Raw genomic sequence first — 21,552 nt, forward strand, 5'->3', positions numbered from 1 at the left:
TATCTAACAATTAACTAATAAACTAAATGACATTTTTTTCCCTGACAATAACCCCGCTCCTGTGCAATAACCCGCAAACCACACAGGAGAGAGAACCTGCACAAGGCAAGCCCCGTTCGACGAGCTCGACCCTGAAGGCAAAATCCCCTGTTGTCGTAGGCAGGGGGTTTACACCTGAGACCTCCATTATGAAGCCCCATGCTCAACCAACAGAGCCACCCTTGCGGGTTAACTAAATGACAATTAACTTACTAAATAATCAACAAAAGAAAAAGATAACAAAAATTTAAAAAAAAAAAAAAAAACTGACAGTTTGAAAAATACATGTGAAAAAATTCAAAATAGAACAACTAATGGATTGTTAACTCTTAGTTGTTTGGGTCGTAAGTCAAATCCCCTATAGCGCATATACTTGGGTTTTTTTTTTTTTTTGATTTTTTTTTTTTTTTTTTTTAGGTTCGGAACTTCGTACCTCATAGAATAGCTTGTTAAACAATTTAATGGGCTTAAACTTTAACGAGTTGTCTCATTTAGGTTCGAACTTGTTTATGCCTTGATAGAAGTACAACAAACAAAGGCTATAACCTTCCAAAGAAAAAGAAAATGATCATACGAGTAGCTTGTTAAAAAAGCTATTTAATGTTTTTGGTGAACGTTGGCATTAAACTTTAACGAGTTGTATGTAGAGTTTAGGGAAGAAAAGAGAGAGTATAATGAGGATCAACATTAACCCTTACTTGTTTACCCTAATTATGGATAAGTTAACTAACATAATACAAGGTGGTGTACCCTATTTGTTGATGATATTGTGCGAATTGATGAAACCAACGAGAATATCAACCAAACAAAGGCTATAACCATACAAAGAGAAAAATAATGTTCTAGGATAAGACAAGAGCATATGCATTGCAAGTTTAATCACCAAGAGTGAAGTTGAAAAGATTAGACGGAATTGTGGTGCCTAAAAATAGACAATTCAGATATCTAAGCTTAACGTTTTGGGATAACGGTATGATATATGAAGATATTGCACAATGAATCTAACTAGGATGGTTAGAAACGGAGAAGTGTTGTTGCGTGATATAAGATAGAAAAACACCTACGGGAAGGCAAATAATAGAGAACATATATAAGACCAGCCATGTTGTATAGTGCGAATATCGGGCCAAGTATCCACTAGAGATGTTAAATGAAATTGTAAATAAAAATGACCACATATCATTTAAAATGATAAAGAACTATTATTTGATGTCATGCATTAACACTCCGAACACAAATAAAACATTTATGTTTTAAAAGGCCCAAGTAGACCTAAAATTACATCGAAGAAAATTATTTCGAAAGACTCGCAATCTCTTGAAATCCATGCAGGCCTAGCGAAAAATAAGGTACAATGTAAGAAAAAATCTCTAGACGTTACCAACTAGTTGGGAATATGTTTTTGTCATGTTAATATGTTTACTTTAGGTTACGTCTTAATGATTTGTTTTCATTAAGATTAAAATGTGGTAGGAATGATTAAGATGTTGTTTATACACGTCTAAATGTGCATAATGTATTTATTTAAACATAATAAATATACATTTCAAATAAAAAGTAACTAAATATTAAAAAATAAATATAAATTTAATAGATAAAAATATTATTTGATAAGAAAAAATAAAACATTTATGTTTTAGTAAGTGGTAACGGTGACATCTACCGCAGCAGCGGTGGCAACAACGGTGGTTGATATAATTATAATGATGGAGGTGGTAGGTATGATAGCGACTGACAACAATGGTTGCCAATGGTGGTGGTTACCAATGTGATTGTGATGTTAGAGGTGGTGGGTGGTGGGTGGTGGTGGCAGCTTGTGGTTGGCGACAGTGGTGGTTAATAGTGGTGATGGTGATGGTTGTGATGGCAAAAGGGCATACAAATTATTAATAGATTGAATGAAATCTCAAAGAATCCCATGTTCAAGGTATTACTCAATAAATACATATACTCCCTCCGTTTCAATTTATGTGAACCCATTTGACTGGACACGACATTTAAGAAAGAGTGAAGACTTTTGAAACTTGTGGTTCAAAATAAGTCTTGAATATTTTTGTGGTTGTAAATTATTTCATAAAGTGAATTTTTTTCCAAATTAAGAAAGAGGTCATTCATTTTGGCACGGACTAAAAAGAAAATAGGTTCACATAAGTTGAAACAAAAGGAGTATATCTTAACTTAAGATTGACTATTTAGTGGTGGTGGGATGGGGTGGTGGGTGGAGCAGGTGGGTGGGTAGGTGGGTTGGGGGTTGGGAGGGGGCTGTGGTAGTGGTGGACTGGTGGTGATTGTGATGACAAAGGTAGTTAGTATTGGTGGGGTAGGTGTAGAGAGTGGGTAGGGGTGGGTGGGGTTGGAGGTGTAATTACATTTTTCAGTTGATTGTTTAAATAACTAGAAATTTTTTTAAAAACAGTGAGTCGTATGAAATATTATCATTTGTCACGTCCAAAAGGAAAGATGCTGCATATACAACAAGTACAGAAGTAGATTGAAATAAAGGATCATTAACAGAACTTCGCATTAGGAGTCTCCCCATTTTCACTGGTCTCAGTTAGGTCATCCTCATCCCTTCTCTACCTACTTGAAAAGTGAAGTTTCAACTATAGGTACTAGTTGTAATGCTAGGAATAGGTCAAAGGAGAATCTCCAGTCTACTTGTCCTTCCAAAGTTGAAAGAGATTCTACTCCTACTAGTGCGCGGCGAGAAGAAACATGTTCTTCGTCAATCTGGCAAGAGGGCAAGGTTCTTCATAGTACCAGGAAAACTCTCAAGCACCAACATCTTTTGACAAATCTCGGTCCTTGGCCTTTGGACAACTTCCAGTCAAACTACATGATTTCTCCACTCAAGCTCTAATACTTTCTGAATGAAAACCCAACCAAATGGAAGGTATTGTTATACATCCTTTAGCTTTATTAACTTAGCACAAAAACATAGTAGAGGAAGAATGGACTAAGGAAGCATACCTCTCCAACTGCCCAACTTTAGTTACAAACGGTAACACACCCAAACTTCCCTCCCAAGAAATTACCCGTTGCAGACTAATCAAAATAGTACTCCCTCCGGTTCAAAATAACTGTCCACTCAGCCATTTTCACACCCTTAAGAAAACACTTATAAGAAAACACTACCTTCTAGAAAGAAAGAAAAAAATAGGTACTTTGACTAAACTACCCTAAATTAGTAAGACTCTTGCCTATAAATAGGGGCAAATATGAAAAATAAAGTTAATTCCTTCTTGATTATGTAAGTGGACACATATTTTGGACCAAAATAGAAGGACTAAGTGGACGGATAGAGTCTAAACGGACTACTACTACCCATAGTTCATCCTGAAATCCATCATTGTCATCACAAAGATGCAAGGCACTATATCCTTCAAAATGTTATGGTTTGCCCTAAAATGTGCTATGTTGGTTCAACATGCACGATGCATATTTCCTGATGAATGCTTAGACAATGAATTATATCATAACTACAGCCTAAGGAAAGCTCATTACCTTCTAACTTCTCATCAGAATTACATATCTCTGAGGTGAGAGGAGATTATTCAAGGAACTATGAGCTAAAGAAAACGCATTTCCTTCAACCAGTCGTTTCCCCACTCTGAGGCCTTTACTCCTGGATGTTGAAGAAAATTGAGGCTTAAAATTGTACACATGGTTGATCAACACCCGCAAAAAAAAAAGGCTCGAGATTCAGAGAATGGCATCTTCATTGCATTGACAACATCTCAAATTTCTTAGAGAATTAGGCAGTATGGGTACTGACTGAGGAAGACATAAGTGAATAGAAAGAATAGACAGACTAATTGGGCAATTCTGTACAGAGACACCCATGATCAGAATGAGAAGCGGAGGAATGTATAAAGCCGCAAAGAAGTTCCAGAACAACTCAAGCCTTAGTACAAAAGGCAGAAGAAAATCACTAGCCCTGGAGCAATATACGGGCATCTGAACCAGGTAGAAGTCGGCAATACCACAAGAAGGAGCAAGCGACCAAAGACGCGTCACTTCGAAGGGAGAATTTCTGCACAAGAGGTAAACTGTTATTAGTATATGGAAAACACGACGACGATGATATGAGTGAAAAGTTGATGAACTAGATAACGAATGAGGTTGCTTTCAGCAAAGCAACCGGCACTTTGTAGACACATGAATTGATGTGCTAGACGAACCAGAATACGACTACGGAAAGGGCAGTGCACAAGAAGACACCAAAACCCAAGATAACAAAAGGTAGAAAAGAGAACTCTCACTGATGTTCCTAAGTGCCCTAGGAATCAAAATAGACTGACGTGAAAAAAATGATTCCTCTCTCGCAATCTCTGATAATATGATTTGACAGTAAAAAAACCATCTAGCATGTAGTACCATCAAATCTGTGACCAGAGTAAAAGGCTCCTAGGGAACTAAACCTTAATCACAACTAATTGGTACCGCCTAAATGGATTTTCTTGCATTCTACCCTTATTTGCACCGAGTCAACATAAATTTATAGGAAATGTAGTTTCTTCCGAGACAAACTCAATCACGTATGGTTTTACACCTATGAATCAGTGCATCTACAGTTCAATACAAGACATGACAAACCATCTCAAGTGACTTTCTCTACTTTTATTTTGCAAAATGTGATCATTTCTAAAATCTTGTATGGACCCACTTCCATCTTAGACACACTCATTTCATCATCTTATGGATATGTTGGACTTCAAAGGCTCGCTCACTCCCATAACATTGCCGATCCAAAATCCTGTGTGTGCCGTCTTCATCTATCAAACAGTCCTCTGGGAAACATCGAGCCTAGATATATAAAGTGTTTACATTTATGCACCACAATCCTATCTTATCTCACATCAACTTCGCTCTTCTTATGCTAAGCTAAACTCGAAATGCATATATTTAGTCTTGCTTCTACTTAACTTAAAATTCTTGCTCTCTAGACTAGTTTTCCATAGGTCAAGATTTTGGGTTGACACTTTTGCTAGCTTCATAACAAGGGTAAACAAGTACAGAGCCAACATTGAACTTTGGTGTAAACCCACAGTATAGGAAACTTCTTTTTGTCTCCGACTATTCCCACACTAGTGATAGCTCCCTTATTATATAGCTTTATGGCATTTATATATCTAATATAAATTCCATATTATTTTCTAAACACACTAGTATAAAGTAAAAGAGTGTACTGGTGAGTTGTCAATGAGGTAGAGAATAGGATGAGATGAACAGATTATTCTCAAAGTCCTTCTCAAAGAGCTGCAATGGAACAGCCTGATTTTTCATGCTACTAACTTTGTATATCATTACTAGCCAGAACTGACATACGCGAAAAACAATAGAAACAACATGACAAATTAATAACCACCGTCATACAGATTGAGCTAATCTGCACTCATGGATAATAAAGCAACAACAGATTTACAAACCTCTTTTATTCTCCTCCCCAGTCTATTAACTCATTGCGTGGTGCATACTGCTTTGCCATTCGTTCCTCAGCTTCAGTATCATTTACTACACCTCGGCATCTTGGGAACCCACAATAACACGCGAGTTGTTCATCGATAGAGAAGAATCTGCCACATGAACAAATACAATTTAGCACACAACATATGGGAGTGATAAAATACTAGAGTAAGATGAGGGAAAAACCTGTAATCATATGTCAGTTCTTCCCATTGTTTAATATCTCGTTTGGCAAATATGATTATATGTGGATTACTGTTGACATTTATAACCCTTGAGTAGCAATTTGGCTGCACGAAAAGTGACAGTTGTGAAATTGGAGCTCAATTACAGAATGTCTTCTCAGTTACGAACAACCAAAACCACCAATACATTTTCCATTGTAGCAAATTTTCTGAATAAACCCATTAACTTGCCAATGAAACATATATTTGGATCTCAACCAGGAATCCAGATGTGTTTACCCATATGATAAATTATGCTTAGATCCCACTCCATAACAACATAAAGTACTCCCTTCATCCCAATTTATCTGAAGGCGTTTGACTGGGAACGGAGTTTAAGAATGAACAGAAGACTTTTGAAACATGTGCTTTAAAATAAGCCAATAGATACTTGTGGCTATTAATCACTTTATTAAGGGTAAAAATGGAAAATTCAAAGTCAAATTGTTCAAAAGGTGTCATTATTTTTTGGACTGACTAAAAAGGAGAGTGTCACATAAATTGGGACGGAGGGATTAATAACTGACATGTCAGGCAAAGGCTTATATATCAGCACATAGCATTCTCATGCCATCTTAAAGTCCTTATAAGAATACTAAAATCGATGAAGTATTGAAACTACTTCAACTACAATGGATGAACTTCTTGTCTGTTCCTCCCCGGAAAACAACAGGAAATCTTACTTCACAAACAAATGTTGTTCCCCGATATAATTAAAGTTAATCTTTCAAAAGAAAACATTCTATCCTTCTCAGGGATCTAAGGTCACAACAAATCCTGAAACCATTAAAAGATGAATCTGAATTTAGACATTATTGAGGAGACAGAGCATAAGGAGTTATCTTGTGCGTGATAAGCTCCAATGAGCTTGTTAAGCTTCGTTTATGCATATGCATCTGTGCGTATGTAATCTCGCAGAATAATATTTGTAAGTACAGAATATGTATTAAAGCATGTATTAATAAAGATGTTTCAATAATACACCATTATTATTTGTCAACTCAATTGAAAAAGACCCTCCACAAGTCTGTTTCCAGGCCCATGTTTATTGCAGAAAACAAATGATGAAGTCTTTGTTCGTGTAATGCGGGTGCTTTACATCTAGTGCGGAAAGAAAATTTTACCCCCAAGAGAATAAAATCATCAAAGAAACAGGGAAATAGGTAAAGAAGGATTTTACGTACTTCACATGAATGGTTGATCAAATGTGCAATGCTTCCAGCCCTTGTGGCATCTATAACACGCTCATCATCAATCCGAAACATGTATGTTCCAGCACCCTGAGAGTAGAAATCATGGCATATTATGGTGCAACAAGATATTTTCCACCAAATCACTAACTGAAGCAGCTTAGATCCTTCATCAAGCTAGTGCACAAAAATGGGCCAAGCAAAATCGAAAAGGGATGCTTATGAAGTGCATAGGATCTATTTATCAAAAAATGAAGCACAAAGGTGTCTTAACATCTTTCAATAAATACTCCAACTACTAGGTCTTAAGCATTGACCTTTGACCAAAACAAGTTACATGATTACCAACAATTTAATTTTTGTGACCAAATGTCCTATGCGGAGCAACGCAATTTTACTTTTTAAAGTACAATTTTCAAGCCTTAGGAATAAGTTTATTTATGGATCTCACATATTTCCTACTACAGGTATTCATGGAATGTAACCCTTACTGCTGATACACATGAACCCACAATGTTTGCTAAGATAAGAGCACCTCAAAAAGAATATCAGGTTATCTGACATTAAAAAAAATTACGCATGTCTTGGTTAAAAAATATGCTTAGCATAAAATTAGAAAATATCAATTCGCCTCTAGTGAATGCAAATGCTCCTTGTTTCCACGAAAAAGGGGGCATATGCAGAAGATGCAATTTTAGAGGTTTGCAGCCATCAATTGTACTTCTCCACCAATCATTCCTAATAATGGCCCACTAATAGTGAGCTATTTGGAGTTAGGAAGGTCGGTCTAGCTGGGGCACATATTGTATTTTCTGGATTACACTCTTTGGAAGTGATAAAGATTACATTTCTCTCCAACCAGTGTTCAAAACTATATCTTCAATAACCAAACAAATAAACTGCTACAATGGAAATAAGAAAGATGACCATTTAGAAACCACAAGAATGACCAAGCAACATGCAAAATCATAAGCCAGGATATAGTTCTCACCACTAGTGAGTTGTAAATTAGATGCTCCCTTCGGTCAGCAATAGAAGGTCTAACAAGTTCTCCAGTGTATTCAATTACCTATCAAGCAAAGGGATTGTCAGTCCTTGGTCTTGAAACTCTCAAACAAAAGAATATAAGCATGAATATAGCTACTTGCTCACAAATCATATCGCTGTAATAAAAAGAAAGGGACGAATTACCATGTCTCCCGCTTTATGAGGGAGCTTGGTAAAGATGCCAAATCCATGTATTCCAGATTTCCCTGAAGGCAATGACAATCTCAAAAATAAATTATAACTTGAGATGAGGAATAGTGGTGATACCAAGAGTACAAAGAAGGCTCAAAGTAGCATCAGCTAGCAAAATAATCTAGTTAGGGAATAGCAGAATATTCAAATGGATCTACTTCCAGCTTTATTTAACCAGTTACTCTATGTCTACCATGAGCAATAACACGACAGAACTCCCAGACAATGAAAGGCACAATTAAAGGATAAGAATAAGATTGCAGGTGTATACAGCACAAATTTGCTTCAGATAGTTAACGCATACAATATATTTAGCTCACCAAATGCCAGTCTTTTTCTAAAGGTTTCTTTCATGAAGTTGTATTTCTCAACCATGGAAAGGATGCTCCTTGACACATCGAGCTGTGAACACCTTAGCTTTTGAAGGTCAACACTGTATCTAGAACCAGCAAATGAGGAAGATAATGTGTCGCTTGATTGATCGTGCTGACTATGGCCACCAACCAAATATGGCCTATCTTCTACATACAAGCGCTTCAAAGATGCAGCTGTAAGGACTTCAGGTTCTTTTCTTCCTCTTCTTCCAAAATAATTGTAAGGCTCTATTCAATGACAATCAGAGATTAGGAATCATAAAATGTTCTGCTTCACAGTTGCGCACAGAAAATAGTACCAAAAGATGCCATCAATATAAGCATTAACCAAATATCATTCATAAAATTGCAGATAACAGAATAACAAAACTGAGACGCATAACTACTAATGGAGAATAAGAAAGAATAGCACACCACTGCGAGCACATCCAGAAGGATTTGATGGAGGAGTATAGTCTGAATATCCACAAGCTTTTTGTCCGACACACTCATCAACAGCAGGACGGTCGCTAGATACAGCTCTATGCTTCCTGCAGAAAGAAAGCAACCGAATGCACTGACCCTCTTCATCATCATCCATAGGGATTAAATGCAATCTGTCTTCATCCTCAAGCTATAAAATGTTAAAATCAACAGAAGATAGGTTAGCATAGCAAACAGGATAAAAGGTAACACAGAATTTATAAATACATAAAAAACACTTCTGAGCACTATAATATGAAGAAATCACCTCAACACAGAAGCCAGCAGCCCGTGCGCAAAGAGGATGATAAGCCACCCGACATGTATGGTTTGAGCACTACATCACAAGGTAAGGAGGGCAATAAATTAACAAGTGAGCTGGAGAAATATATACAGAGCAGTACTCAATCATAGTGATATGGATGCCAGTTCCTCCCCCAAAAGGTCAAACTAATAGTATACAGAATGGAAGGAAAAGAAAAAAAAGGATAAAGAAAGAAGGAAGAAAGATAATGTGAGAGAGAGAGAGAGATGGCGGAACTCATAAACAAGATGCAGAAAAAGAAAGCAGATTCCATTTCGATAGAGGATCAGCCGATGACTATCAAATTAGAGCTAAATATTATATATTAGAAGCCACAATTAACAGAATCTATTTTACTGCGCAATTAACGGAAGTCCTAAGGATCAGTTTTTGAAAGATGGCCGTGAAGAAACAGAACAGAGAATAAAAAATTAAAGCTATGCTTGTTATCTCCTAATACACTGAGACGGGGTTAGGATGAAAAACAACCCCAAGGTTACCTGAATGCAAGCTCCATAAGGAACACCACAGATGCTACACAAGAGCTTCCAGCGATCCTAAACAAAACAATAACAGAAGAAGAGATTATCAGAGGAAATCACGGCGCACCCTATGTATGTGGATGCCTTCCACAAGAAAAGACTTTTTCTTTCTTTTGATAATTAAGCAATGAAAATTAATTGCATAAATCAGCAAGATCTAATATAATGACAGCTGTAAGTAATTCTGGTAGATATTCTGAAAGTCCTGTTAGAAAAATTAATTGTGCCTTCAAAATATACTGCTAAGAATTAAAAGTGAAAACTAGCTTATGATTTCAAGAAATTTTTAAGAATAGTTATAGTGCATAATGGCTAAAAATAAGAAAGTGGGGTATACTGGAAATCTGGAATTATCACTATACAAGGTAATTATAATATAAGGCAATCTTGGGTACATAAAATTATTAATAGTATAGCCATATAACATACGGAGCATGCTCAATCAAGGGGGAAGTCATATCCATGCATCATCATTAAGTCAAAGACATATAGACAATTATGACTTGATTCCTGACAAATCATGGTTGGACACCTTTACAGGTGCAAACAACAACAGAGGAAAATACTGAAGTGTGTTTAGACAATGATGAAAGTTAAATAAAACTGGAATAGTACCTTGCTGATCCTTCTCAAACCATCAATAGGCTCCATTCTCTTTATATCAGATAAGCAGGTTTCTGAATCATGGTAATGATAATCAGTGAACTGAAACACTCATCTAGAACAACAAGAAGTCAGCAATGTGACAAAAAGAAGAAAAAATAATACCTGGTATCCAAATGGCACAAGCAAGATGAGCCCAACGTCCATCAGTTGTAGGCTTCATAGCACCGCCTATATATTTAAAATAAGACACGCAAGTCAGGAAAAGAGCAGGGTAAAAGGAGTGAAAATGCACGCAAAAGGAAGTACCAATAACAGGGCACAGGCAACAAGGGGGAGGGACTACTGGAGCCCCTGGACGACACAAATTGCATAACCAAAGTACTCCATCCATAGGCTCCCGTTCCCCATAGCATCTAGCGTGGACCTGAACACATAATCACCAGCAAAGAATTTTAACCCGGAAGAATGGAATCAAATATTCAATCACAATTAAAAGCACAACCAGTATCACTCTAATATCAAAAGAAAAAAAGAACGTCAATCAGCATAGCAAATTGTAACAAACGTTCTAGCACCCATTGGGAGGTAAAACAGAGTCAAATCAAATGATAGATAAGTTTATCCAGACCACTCCACCAAATATTTTATGATCACCAAGTGCATGTGCCAAAGGGCAGCAATATGTAGACAAATCTTTCAAAGGAAAAACAAGAGATTTAATGTCAGGAACATTGTAGTTTTCAGTTGATACAAAATGGAAGCATCATAAGTAAAAGGGAAAGCCTGGTGCACAAAGCATCACGCGCTAGCAGGGTCTGGGGAAGGGCCGCACCTCAAGGGTGTGATGTAGACAACCTAATGCAAGCATTAGTGGCTGCTTCCGTTGCTAAATAGTCATTTTTGACATGATCAGCAAATTGCCGTGTTGATCAATAACAAATTAAAACATACATACATACATATATACACACACACACACACACACATGCAGAGTTTACTGAAAATCGGCAGCTATAACATCCGGCGCAACAGATGTGTGGGTAAGAGAATTACCAAGCTAGAAACACTGATTCTAAAGAAGAAAGGGAAAAGATACTACTATATTCCGGTCCCAAAAGAATGGAGAGAATGAGAGGAGTATACTCACCATCATTCGACATTTGTCACACTGCAAAAACAAATTATTCTCATACTCCTGTAAGAGAAATAATCTACATCAGCATAAAGTAAGCTATGGATCATCAAGATGCAACTTCACTAATCATATAACATGAACACCAAAATAAACAAAAGAGTCATCTCAAAAACAACTCATTAGTTGAAAGAAGAAAGAGCATACAAAACAAAAGCAGTTTCTAACCTCATCCATATGGCAAACGTTGCATTTGTCCAGATCTTTCCACTTAACGCGGACAGGCCTATATCCAGCAGGCAGGCCTTGATTTTTCGAAGACGCCAATTTCAATGATTTTGCGAGAAGCCTGGAGTTTGATAATTCCTGGCAGTGCAATATATATGTTTTAGAAACTGGAGAAAAAGAAATAAGCCAAAGATAGAACAATGCTTTTCAATACAAATAAGTTAGTTGCCAAAAAAATAAAAGTTATTCGGCATTCACAGATTAAATGGAAAAATCCAGACAACAGTAATCTTCACAGGATTGTATAAATAATGGCTCTACAGTCAGCAGTTATACATAATCATATGGTCATTATATCCTGAATTAAATGCCCATCAACTTGTTTATTTATCGTCTACCAATTTTCTGCACCTATGCCCTTCGATTCTGACACAAATTAATAACTAATCACTTCATAATAAAGTTAAAACTGTAAACCTGTCTATGCATCTCTCGGCAAAATAAGACTGTACTAAAACAACTGCAAAGTCACTTGAGCTCAATGCCCAGACTTTCAATAATAAGACAGTAAACAGAAATTGAAAAAACAAAACCACCATAAAAACAAAATTGGACAGAAGAAAAACTTAAGATACCTTTATAAGTTTCAAAATTTCAGGATGAGAAAAGCCAAACATATGAGAACCCGATCCAAAAGTCCTTTCACTTTCACCGCCAGATACTGATTCGTCAAAATTGTCAACTTGTGTCTTCCTCATCCGTTTGTAAACTTTATTCCAGCAAGCAGATGGTGTAGATCCCTTAAACTGCAAAAACAAGTGCACCACAGTGACTCACATTAATGCTTCTCTCAACATCAGTAGCCTAAACATTAATGCCTATACAAAAGCAAAACAGATGCCAGATAAGAAAAACAAAAACAACCAGCTATTCCCCTTGAAGAGAGAAAATGGTAACAAGCTAATGTGGTAGAGAACATAACATGTGTTTTTATGAACTAGATACTAATGTGTCACATTAACCCCTGTTAGGATAAACGCAGAAAATCACCAGCATAGACACTCGGCAATTCATCACAAGTTCAACAGTTCAAGAGCCCATATTTCAAATAAGGATGACGGAAAGGTAGCTGGTAATAATCTTTCAAAGCTCAAGCTTGAGCCTCATACGTAAAATCAAACCAAGTTTGAGCTTAATTAAAACAATCAAGCAAAGACAGACCTGTCACGATTGCATTCCACTAAGACACTTTGCACACCAAGTCAAACCAGAAGAGGCATGCCATAGAATTTAATCAAAAAAGCCTAAGATGTTTTGCAAGAACAAGTTGTTTTGTTCATAGTCTGACATACAAAAGATACATCAGTCTGACTGGTGATTCACATGTATATCATCAGAATCCAAATTCATTGAAGCATAAGTTCCTGGCATTTTTCCCTATTTTCGTACGCTCAAGACCCTTTTTTTTTTTTTTTTTTTTTTTTTTGAAACTGGTAAGACTGTATTCCTCAGCATTAAGGATATGCCGGCTACCTCCAAAAAGTTACAGAGTTCCTAATAGATCTACAATTTGATCTACATGCTCTATACATTTGTAGGCTCAAGACCTTAATTTTCGTAAACTTTGTTGATTCCATTTTTAAGACCTTGCTTACGAGATTGTCGGCAAATAAAGGAAGTTATAAAACTATTTACCTTTATCTTGCAGCCATAAACAATATTACTGATCAAAAGGAGGAACGGAAGTACTAATCAAGAGTACACCACCGTCCATTGCCACATTCTTTGAGTTACAAGCAGGGGCCAGAGTTAAAGCTAAATTATTAAGAGTTAAAACTTCAAGGAAACTATCTATGGAATCAACATATGGTGCTAAGAAGTTTCACTTGGTTCATGGGAGACGTTACGACGCCAAAGAGTTGGATAATCTTGGGGTGAAATATATATTTGGGTTATTAACAAGACCCTATCAGGAAAATGAATGGTTTCCGAGATTTGAATAGAGCATCACAGTCTAGGTGATAGAAAAAAAATACGGAATTGTGTAAAGGGGTTGGAGGACTAAAATATCACACTTCCCCTAGCCAGCAGCCTGTGGAGGAATATTTTGAAGTGGTGGAAAGAATTTAGTGGTAACATTACTTTTAAGGTAGAGAAGGGAGCAGGGCAAGTTTTGGGGGAACAGATGGTGTTGGATGTATGCAAATTGAGATTCACATCTCACATCTACAGAATACCATGCTAAATTGAGCTAGAGTACAACTGGTAGTTTAAGGTCACATGAAAGAGAGATCTAACCAGACTTAAGATTTGGAAGCAACCATAAATACTGGGATCTAGTGGAACACTGGAATTTCAAAGTTTGGTTGGATAGCTCCATAAGCAAAGTTCCTAGAGTCTGAGATGTCTACCACCGAGATCAATAAACTTATTACTTCATCTGGAAAGAGGAAAAAAGGGACAAAAGACAGTTTTACACATTCAACTGGAGTATCTAAATAGAGCATAAAGTAAGAACTTATATCCTTCTCCAGATATTCCTATGGGATCTCAAAGTGCTTGATATCCTCAATGGACATTTTAATTGAATGCAATTCATCTGGTCGTATCCTCCACTTTGCAGTCCTTATACTTCAATCTTGGAGTATGGTTGGCTCTATCTGCTCTTTAGGTACCCATCTTACCAAACAAAAAAATTCTTTATCATCTAACCAACAACCATAATGAGCATATTTTTAGTTCAATAAAATTTGTCTGTTTTTGTGTCCGCCTTGTAGTCCTTAGCTTGATTTTGATTTACCCATTTAACCTTGGGGTATCCATCTTAAAGTCCACAAGCACCACTTTTTTAACACAACATTTCCTATCAAAAGGTGAAAGAAGAAACATTGCTCTCAAAAGCTATGGAGCATATGCTTTTTGATAGAAATTCTTTGAAAGTATATCCAGAATCGGAACAAGGATCCCACTGTTTCAAAAGCAAACTATAAAATTCACTGCGACAATAATATAGTCAGTGCCTTCGTAAGTCAAAAAACTGAATTGCAGAATCAAAGGAGTATATAGCATACAAATGAATGACTGAAGTAGTTAAAGAAAAAAATAAAAACTTGATTAGACATCATTGAATTGCAGAATACCTGTTCTCCACTATCTGATGTAACTCTAAATAAAGGCCGTGTCCTGAAATCAGGATCTCTCAGTACCTCCATCTTATATGAGACACGTACACCGGGATCTGTCTCAATTGGGAAACGAAATGATTAATTTTATACCACTAAATTCAAAATAAGGCACAGCAGAGCTGTTGCTGGAGAGGGAGATAGGATCAGCTACCTGTTACTGAGGGGAACTTCCTCACAGCAGTATAACCTTCTGGCCAGATAAATTTCTCATCTCGAAAAAGATCCGAATCTTCTACTATTTTACCTGTAAAGGACATTTGCAAATCAAAAGACTGATATACATCAAATATACATTAAGTGAAGAGAGAAATCAACTAAACTTACAAGAATAGGGAATGTTACTCGACAAAATAGAAAAAAATGAAGACCACAGTTTGGTGTATAATATGTCAAAGAGTTGGCTTTCATAGGACAACATGCTGATTAACTTATGTCCACAGAATCAGATTAAACCATTCAATCAACTGTTGGACTATGATATGCTGAAATAGTAAAACCATCTAGGAGCAATTTCAGATTATCTAATTGGAGATCAAAATCTCATGATGTAAAAAGGGCAACGAGGATGGGGAATGGTAAAGGTTTCAGATTACATCTAGAAGAATCTCAAACCCAAACATATAACACATATTCAATTCAATAGGATATTACTGCATTGTTTTTGCTCTCTAATCAGTATGCAGCTAAGATTTGGGAAAGAAAATACCAAGGCTAACTACTTGCAAGTCTCCCAATTCAAATGGGCAATTTTTGACATCCTCAAGCTTTCTCCTCAACCCCCCTTCATCCTCTGAATCAGAACTGCCTTCATCTTCTTCGCTCTCAGTATTATTATCTGCATTGATACGATTCTGTAACCGCAGCATCCTCTTTGAGAGCTTCTGTTCACTAAGATACCTGATCAAGAAAGTTAGAAGTATGAAATCAGTACGAACCTAGCAACTGAGTTAATATTAAGCAGGAACATACCCAAATACACAAGCCACAATTAAAAGCAGCATCACCATATATGCAGGTAAAAGGAAACTTCTTCATTAAAAAGGAACATTTTTTTACAACTGTGGTGTCCTAGCCAGCTTATCCCCGCCTAGAGGGTGTTTGGACTGGCTTTTTAAAAGAAGCTTATAAGCTAAAAGCTAAAAGTCATAAGTTGGGAATACCCAACTTTTGGCTCTAAAAGTAAGTGCTTAAAAGCACTTTTTATTTTAGCCAACACCTCAAAAGCAGAAAAGAGCTCAAAAGCCAATAAGCTCTTAAAATAAACCAATCTAAACACCCTCCTAGACTAATTCCACGATGTCCCTGCTATCCCCACCAGCACAGATGCTGAGGAAAATAATGATTCTACATAGATTTTAGGCCTGGATGGGTGTAATATATCTAGTTATCTGCTAACTAGAGTAAAACTTAAGGAGATGCAAGAGAAAAATAATAATAATAATACTGTGGTTAACAAACAAGAAAGAATTTTTCTTCCGAGGGTACTGATTAAATAGAGATGCTCGGGAGGGTGTAATTGTAAGGTCAAATAGGTTTTTTTAATGAAGAATTGTCAAAACAAACAGTAGGGTGCAAGCAGTTGCACTGCCTGGTTTATCAAACTTGTGGCCTGCAGGAAATAGTTATACCAGTAAGCTACCATACCACATACTAACTTCAGTGAACAGGAAACCATTTTGGGACCAGAAATGTGTAACATCTGCTAGCCAATATTAATACTTTAAGGAATCCAGAATATTACGCTGAAAAATGCAGGTGCTATTAAGTTTTGTTCTTCCAAGTACAATGCACATGGATCTCAATGTTTTGGCTGGAACTCTCATACATTTCTTAAGGACTGAAGCAAATTATATCACACAAACATCTGAAAATTGGTAGAAGTGGGTTGCTATGTTGAACTAAGACCAAAAGCCTATAACTAACCCCTAACTAGTCTAGCGAGAAACACATTGAATTATTTGGCTTCACTTTATTTAAAAAATAGTACTGTCCAGGTACCAATGAGACACCTTAAGATCTAAGGTCATGTTGAATAGTGTATAGTGGGGACATAAAGTTCAATGCATGTGAAAACAGGATTAAAAACGCAAAAAAACACTACTACTGCTACCATCTCTATAATCATCAAAGCTTTCACAGGAAAGGTATACAATGTATGTATCAATCTTGAGGGAATTATGCCGAGGGCCTGTGCACCCCCGGGATTAGTCGGGGCTCAAAGAGACTCGGACACCCGGTGCTTAATCAAAAAAAAAAAAAAAAAATCTTGAGGGAATTATTTCTGCCTAGTTTTTTTTTTCCAATTCTAGTATCGACAGTCATAAAATGGGAAAGACCAACAAAATATAGCAAACATTTAATCTCGGCGATGTAACAAGGAAATGACACAAAAAATGTAACTCAAATCGACAACGCTCACATTTTTGCTTCCTCCAAACCTTGAACAAATTTTGGTTTTTTGCACTTCAGGTGAAAGGAAGAAAGAAGCCCTCTTAGGAAAGAGATAACTTGCTTTAACTTGACCCTGAAATCCAATAACAAAGGTTCATAAGCCCATAAGGAAATTAACTGAGCATATTACTGCTTTAATGGTAAATAGAGCTCCAATTACATTCACAATAAAATTCCAAATAACACACCTAGCAAAATCATGGGTGCCAAAAAACTGCACAAGAACTGAATTTTCCCCTGAAACTTTGTTTAGACCTTTACGCCCACCAGCAAGAGATTCATCTAGAACAATGGCAGGCCACATGGCATGACCTGTATTGGCAGATAGAACCAATGAAAAACCAGATAGTTGCTACATTTGAGAGATATTGATCTCACATTTTTTTCCAAGTAAACAATCATGCAAAATTAAGTCGGTAAAAAGGTTTTATCTTCGTTATTAGTTCTACTTTGAGAGCTCCTAGCTGCTTACTGACTGTAACAATGAGTAGATGTGATAAAGTTGCAAATCAGACCAAAAATTCACAAAAAGCTGAGAAATATTAAGAAGAGTATATGTGATAAAGTTGCAAATCAGACCAAAATTATCAGAAGTAACATGCGAGCCATAATTTACCAGTCAGCTTGGCCCATATAATATCTCCAGGCTCAAGAGCTTCACAGTCCTCCAAACTAGCAGCTAATACAACCATCTCATCAACATCAATTGCATCAGTTTCAGGACTCGTATCGCTGGGTCTCAACTTCAAACGATTCATCTCCTCAAGTGAAACAGAAAACTTGATCCTTTCATTTGATAAAAGTAAATGCTCTTCATCCCCGTCTACATATTTCACCTGCATTGGACTCAAACATGTTTCATACACTTGTCAGTCAAAAAATCAAACATAAATTATATAAATATAAAAGGAACCAGAAAATCAATTACATGATGCCGTCCAGTCTCCGAGTTGTACCCATTTATGCGACCAGTGTACCAATCAGCATCTAATGGCCAATATGCCTATAGACATAAAATCTCCAATTAGTTGCTTAAACTGATAATAACAACAGTACGTAGTACATTCTAATTATTCCAAGTTTGACCATCTCCCACCTTACACTGTAGTCCAATGAATTTCTTGGGATCAACGCCTTCAAAACTCAGCCTGTAATACACACAAACTCAAACACTTATATTCATAATAACATGCACATTTACGAAACAAAAAATTGAACAAGGGTTAAAAATGTACCAAACCCATTTCTTGGTCCGCCTTGACCCTGAGCTTTTATTGTTCAAATGATTCTCCAAAATACAATTTTCCTTTCGCTTCTTAATGTTACCCGTGGAGTTAGAATTTTTGCAATCGTCACCACCGTGATTGGTGTCAACTTTATTTTTACCAGCACTATTTCGCGTTCCTCTGGAACAGGACTCGTTCAACTGACCGATTATATTAGCATCTACCCCCAAATTTGCCAGCTCCGGATTAACCAACTTCCTCCTCTTCTTCTCCTTCTTCTTATTAATATGCTTCACAACCACTACTCCATCATCTTCTCCCTTGTCGTCCCTCTCACTCTTGACACAAAAATTCACTACTTCTAAATTCTCCTTATTCTTTATAACCATTTCCTCTTCTTCGCCCTCAGTTCCAGAGTGAGAAACTAGCTTCAAATCTCCCACATTCCTCTTAGGCTTATCCTTACTATTTATAGCCATTTCCTTGTCTTCGGCCCCGACTTCTCTATTCGCTAATTTTGCCGAGTGAGAACCTAGCTTTGAATTAGCCACTTTTCGCTTCCGCCTCTCTTTATTCCTTGTAACCATTTCCTCGTCCGCGTCGCCCTCATCTTCGCTATTTCCATTGGAAAAATTCGCTAACTTTGACGAGTGAGAAACTAGCTTTAAATTTCCCACTTTACCCTTACTCTTTATTACCATTTCCCCTTCTTTGCCCTCATTTTCTCTATTTTCATCACATAAATTCCCTGATTTGCCCACTTTTCTCTTCAGTTTCTCCTTACTCTTTAAAGCCATTTCGTTGTCTCTGCCCTCGTTTTCGCTACTTCCATCACATAACCCTAATTTTCTCTTCGGCTTCTCCTTACTCTTTATAAACAGTTCCTCGTCTTCGCCCTCGTCTATCCTATCATCTCTATCTAGCTTTGAATTGCCCACTTTTCTCTTACTTTTTACAACTGTTTTATCACCTTCGCCCTCGTTTTCTCTATTTTCATCGGATAAATTAGCTACATTCACCGATCGAGAAAACGGTTTTGAATTACTCACCTTTCTCTTCTGCTTCTCCTTATATCTTACACCTACTCCCTCCTCTCCGCCCTCATTTTCACCCTCGCCGCCGTAATCAAACCCTAGTTTCTCCGATTGAGAAACTAACGAGTCGTAAAATGACGGTTCCTGTCGTTTCCTTTTACACCGACGAGTGTAAAACTGAGTAATCGGAAGTTTCCTTTTTCGTTGATCATCAGTCTCCAAATTGGGAGTGATTTTACGAGCGGCTTTTACTTTTTTACTCCCACTAGCGCCGCCGACGTAAGGGGAGGTAGCAGAGTACACATCGCATAGCGGTACGTACTTCCGCGGAGTAGTGACGTCGTCTCTATCGTCATCCACGTCATCTACCTGTAATGGCGGCTTAGAAATCGCGTTTTCCTCGGGTGAAAGAGGTAACGCCATTGAATTGAGAGTAAAAATAAATAAAAAAAACGAGAAAAAAAAATCAAATTCGATTTGATTTTGATATTGATTTTGTTCACTGGTTTTGGTCGTAAAGGAGTGAATTTGCAATGGAATTTTAGGGTTCGAAAGAATTGAGGGATTTGGGATTTTTAGGGTTCGACAGAATTGAGGGAAATTGGGGGAGAGAGTGGTGGTTTTAAGAGGGAGGTTTTGGGGCAAAATGTAAGTTTTCCCGCCGGGTGTCAATACACGGCGTATTTATATGAAGGGGAAAGGAGAAGATTTGTTTCATTTTCTATAAATGTAATGTAATGCTCCATTTTTTGCCGACTAAATTTGAATTCATGTAAGAAGATCTTGAATGAACTAGTAGGGGGAAGTAGAAAAGCAGGGTGATTAATTCAAAATCAGTTTCTCGATCGGTGAAATTGGGGTTTAATGACGGTGGCGAGGGTGAACCAGTTTGATTTTTTCTCATTTTTTTACTCTCAATTCTATGACGTTTCCTCTTTCACCAAAGGAAAACGTGAATCTAAGCCGCCATTACAGGTAGATGATGATAGAGACGACGTCACTACTTCGCGGAAGTACATACCGCTATGCGATGTGTACTCTACTACCTCACCTTATGTCGGCGGTGCTAGTAGGAGTAAAAAAGTAAAAACCGCTCGTAAAATCGTTCCCAATTTGGAAACCGACGATCAACGAAAAAGGAAACTCCCTATTTCTCAGTTTTACACTCGTCGGTGTAAAAGGAAGCGAGATGAACCGTGGTTTTACGACTCCTTAGCTTCTCGATCGGAGAAATTAGGGTTTAATTACGACGGTGAGGGCTAAAACGAGGGCGGAGAAGAGAGAGTAGGTGTAAGGTTTAAGGAGAAGCAGAAAAGGAAGGTGGGTAATTCAAAATCGTTTTCTCGGTCGGTGAATGTAGCTAATTTATCCGACGGAAATAGAGAAAACGAGGGTGAATGTGATGAAGTGGTTGTAAAGAATAGGAGAAAAATGGGCAATTCAAAGTTAGTTTCTCGATCGGTGAAATGATCTTTACATAGAAATGTAAAGAACTTGGAGCGATTAATGAAAAAAATACTGCGGAATCATAAGTGATCTTAGTATAGGGTCAGATGAATGAATCGCCTAGCATATTACTGATTAGTGATTTTTTTTTCTTCAATATTTGTAGGAAATAGTTATGTCAATTGGTACTTTCCATTAACTATGATTTCAAAGAACTTAATCTATCTATAGGTGGCACTCTCTATGACCAGCTTTATTATTTATATTCTTTTTCTGAAATTAGTTTGTTGGCTTTTCTCCATAGTTTTTCCCTCATATGTCTATTTTGTTTTATTGTAGCATTTTTTCTTATTTAACTTCTCATAAAACATCAATAAGGAAGAATACTATTGTTGTCTTGTAAC

General features: G+C 37.0%; 1 protein-coding gene across 4 annotated transcripts in view; it reads right to left on the reverse strand.

The window, feature by feature from the left end:
• LOC132029234 (histone-lysine N-methyltransferase ATX2-like) overlaps positions 1-20,580 on the reverse strand; it is a 37,207-nt gene extending 16,627 nt beyond the window's left edge. The window contains exons 1-26 of one of the 4 annotated variants that reach the window (XR_009407983.1): positions 18,678-20,580; positions 18,539-18,590; positions 18,371-18,445; positions 18,059-18,278; positions 17,631-17,754; positions 17,411-17,515; positions 15,698-15,888; positions 15,143-15,235; positions 14,947-15,044; positions 12,442-12,612; positions 11,807-11,944; positions 11,594-11,641; positions 10,753-10,870; positions 10,609-10,674; positions 10,456-10,517; positions 9,799-9,855; positions 9,263-9,331; positions 8,947-9,145; positions 8,479-8,760; positions 8,111-8,172; positions 7,911-7,988; positions 6,914-7,009; positions 5,692-5,795; positions 5,469-5,615; positions 4,023-4,072; positions 3,544-3,664 (exon numbers count right to left, since the gene is read on the reverse strand). Coding sequence is in view for 2 of the 4 variants with exons in the window: in XM_059418801.1 (XP_059274784.1) it covers positions 5,474-5,615; positions 5,692-5,795; positions 6,914-7,009; positions 7,911-7,988; positions 8,111-8,172; positions 8,479-8,760; positions 8,947-9,145; positions 9,263-9,331; positions 9,799-9,855; positions 10,456-10,517; positions 10,609-10,674; positions 10,753-10,870; positions 11,594-11,641; positions 11,807-11,944; positions 12,442-12,612; positions 14,947-15,044; positions 15,143-15,235; positions 15,698-15,888; positions 17,411-17,515; positions 17,631-17,754; positions 18,059-18,278; positions 18,371-18,445; positions 18,539-18,590; positions 18,678-20,125 (4,098 nt within the window). In the remaining 2 variants the exon portion in view is untranslated. Of the gene's footprint in view, positions 1-3,543; positions 3,665-3,740; positions 4,073-5,468; positions 5,616-5,691; positions 5,796-6,913; positions 7,010-7,910; positions 7,989-8,110; positions 8,173-8,478; positions 8,761-8,946; positions 9,146-9,262; positions 9,332-9,798; positions 9,856-10,455; positions 10,518-10,608; positions 10,675-10,752; positions 10,871-11,593; positions 11,642-11,806; positions 11,945-12,441; positions 12,613-14,946; positions 15,045-15,142; positions 15,236-15,697; positions 15,889-17,410; positions 17,516-17,630; positions 17,755-18,058; positions 18,279-18,370; positions 18,446-18,538; positions 18,591-18,677 lie in introns of those variants that run through there. The other 3 variants (XR_009408027.1, XM_059420289.1, XM_059418801.1) reach the window with 3 other exon arrangements.
• Between the last annotated feature and the right edge of the window lie 972 nt (positions 20,581-21,552).

This window comes from Lycium ferocissimum, chromosome 1 (assembly GCF_029784015.1).
Source record: "Lycium ferocissimum isolate CSIRO_LF1 chromosome 1, AGI_CSIRO_Lferr_CH_V1, whole genome shotgun sequence".
Taxonomy (NCBI): domain Eukaryota; kingdom Viridiplantae; phylum Streptophyta; class Magnoliopsida; order Solanales; family Solanaceae; genus Lycium; species Lycium ferocissimum.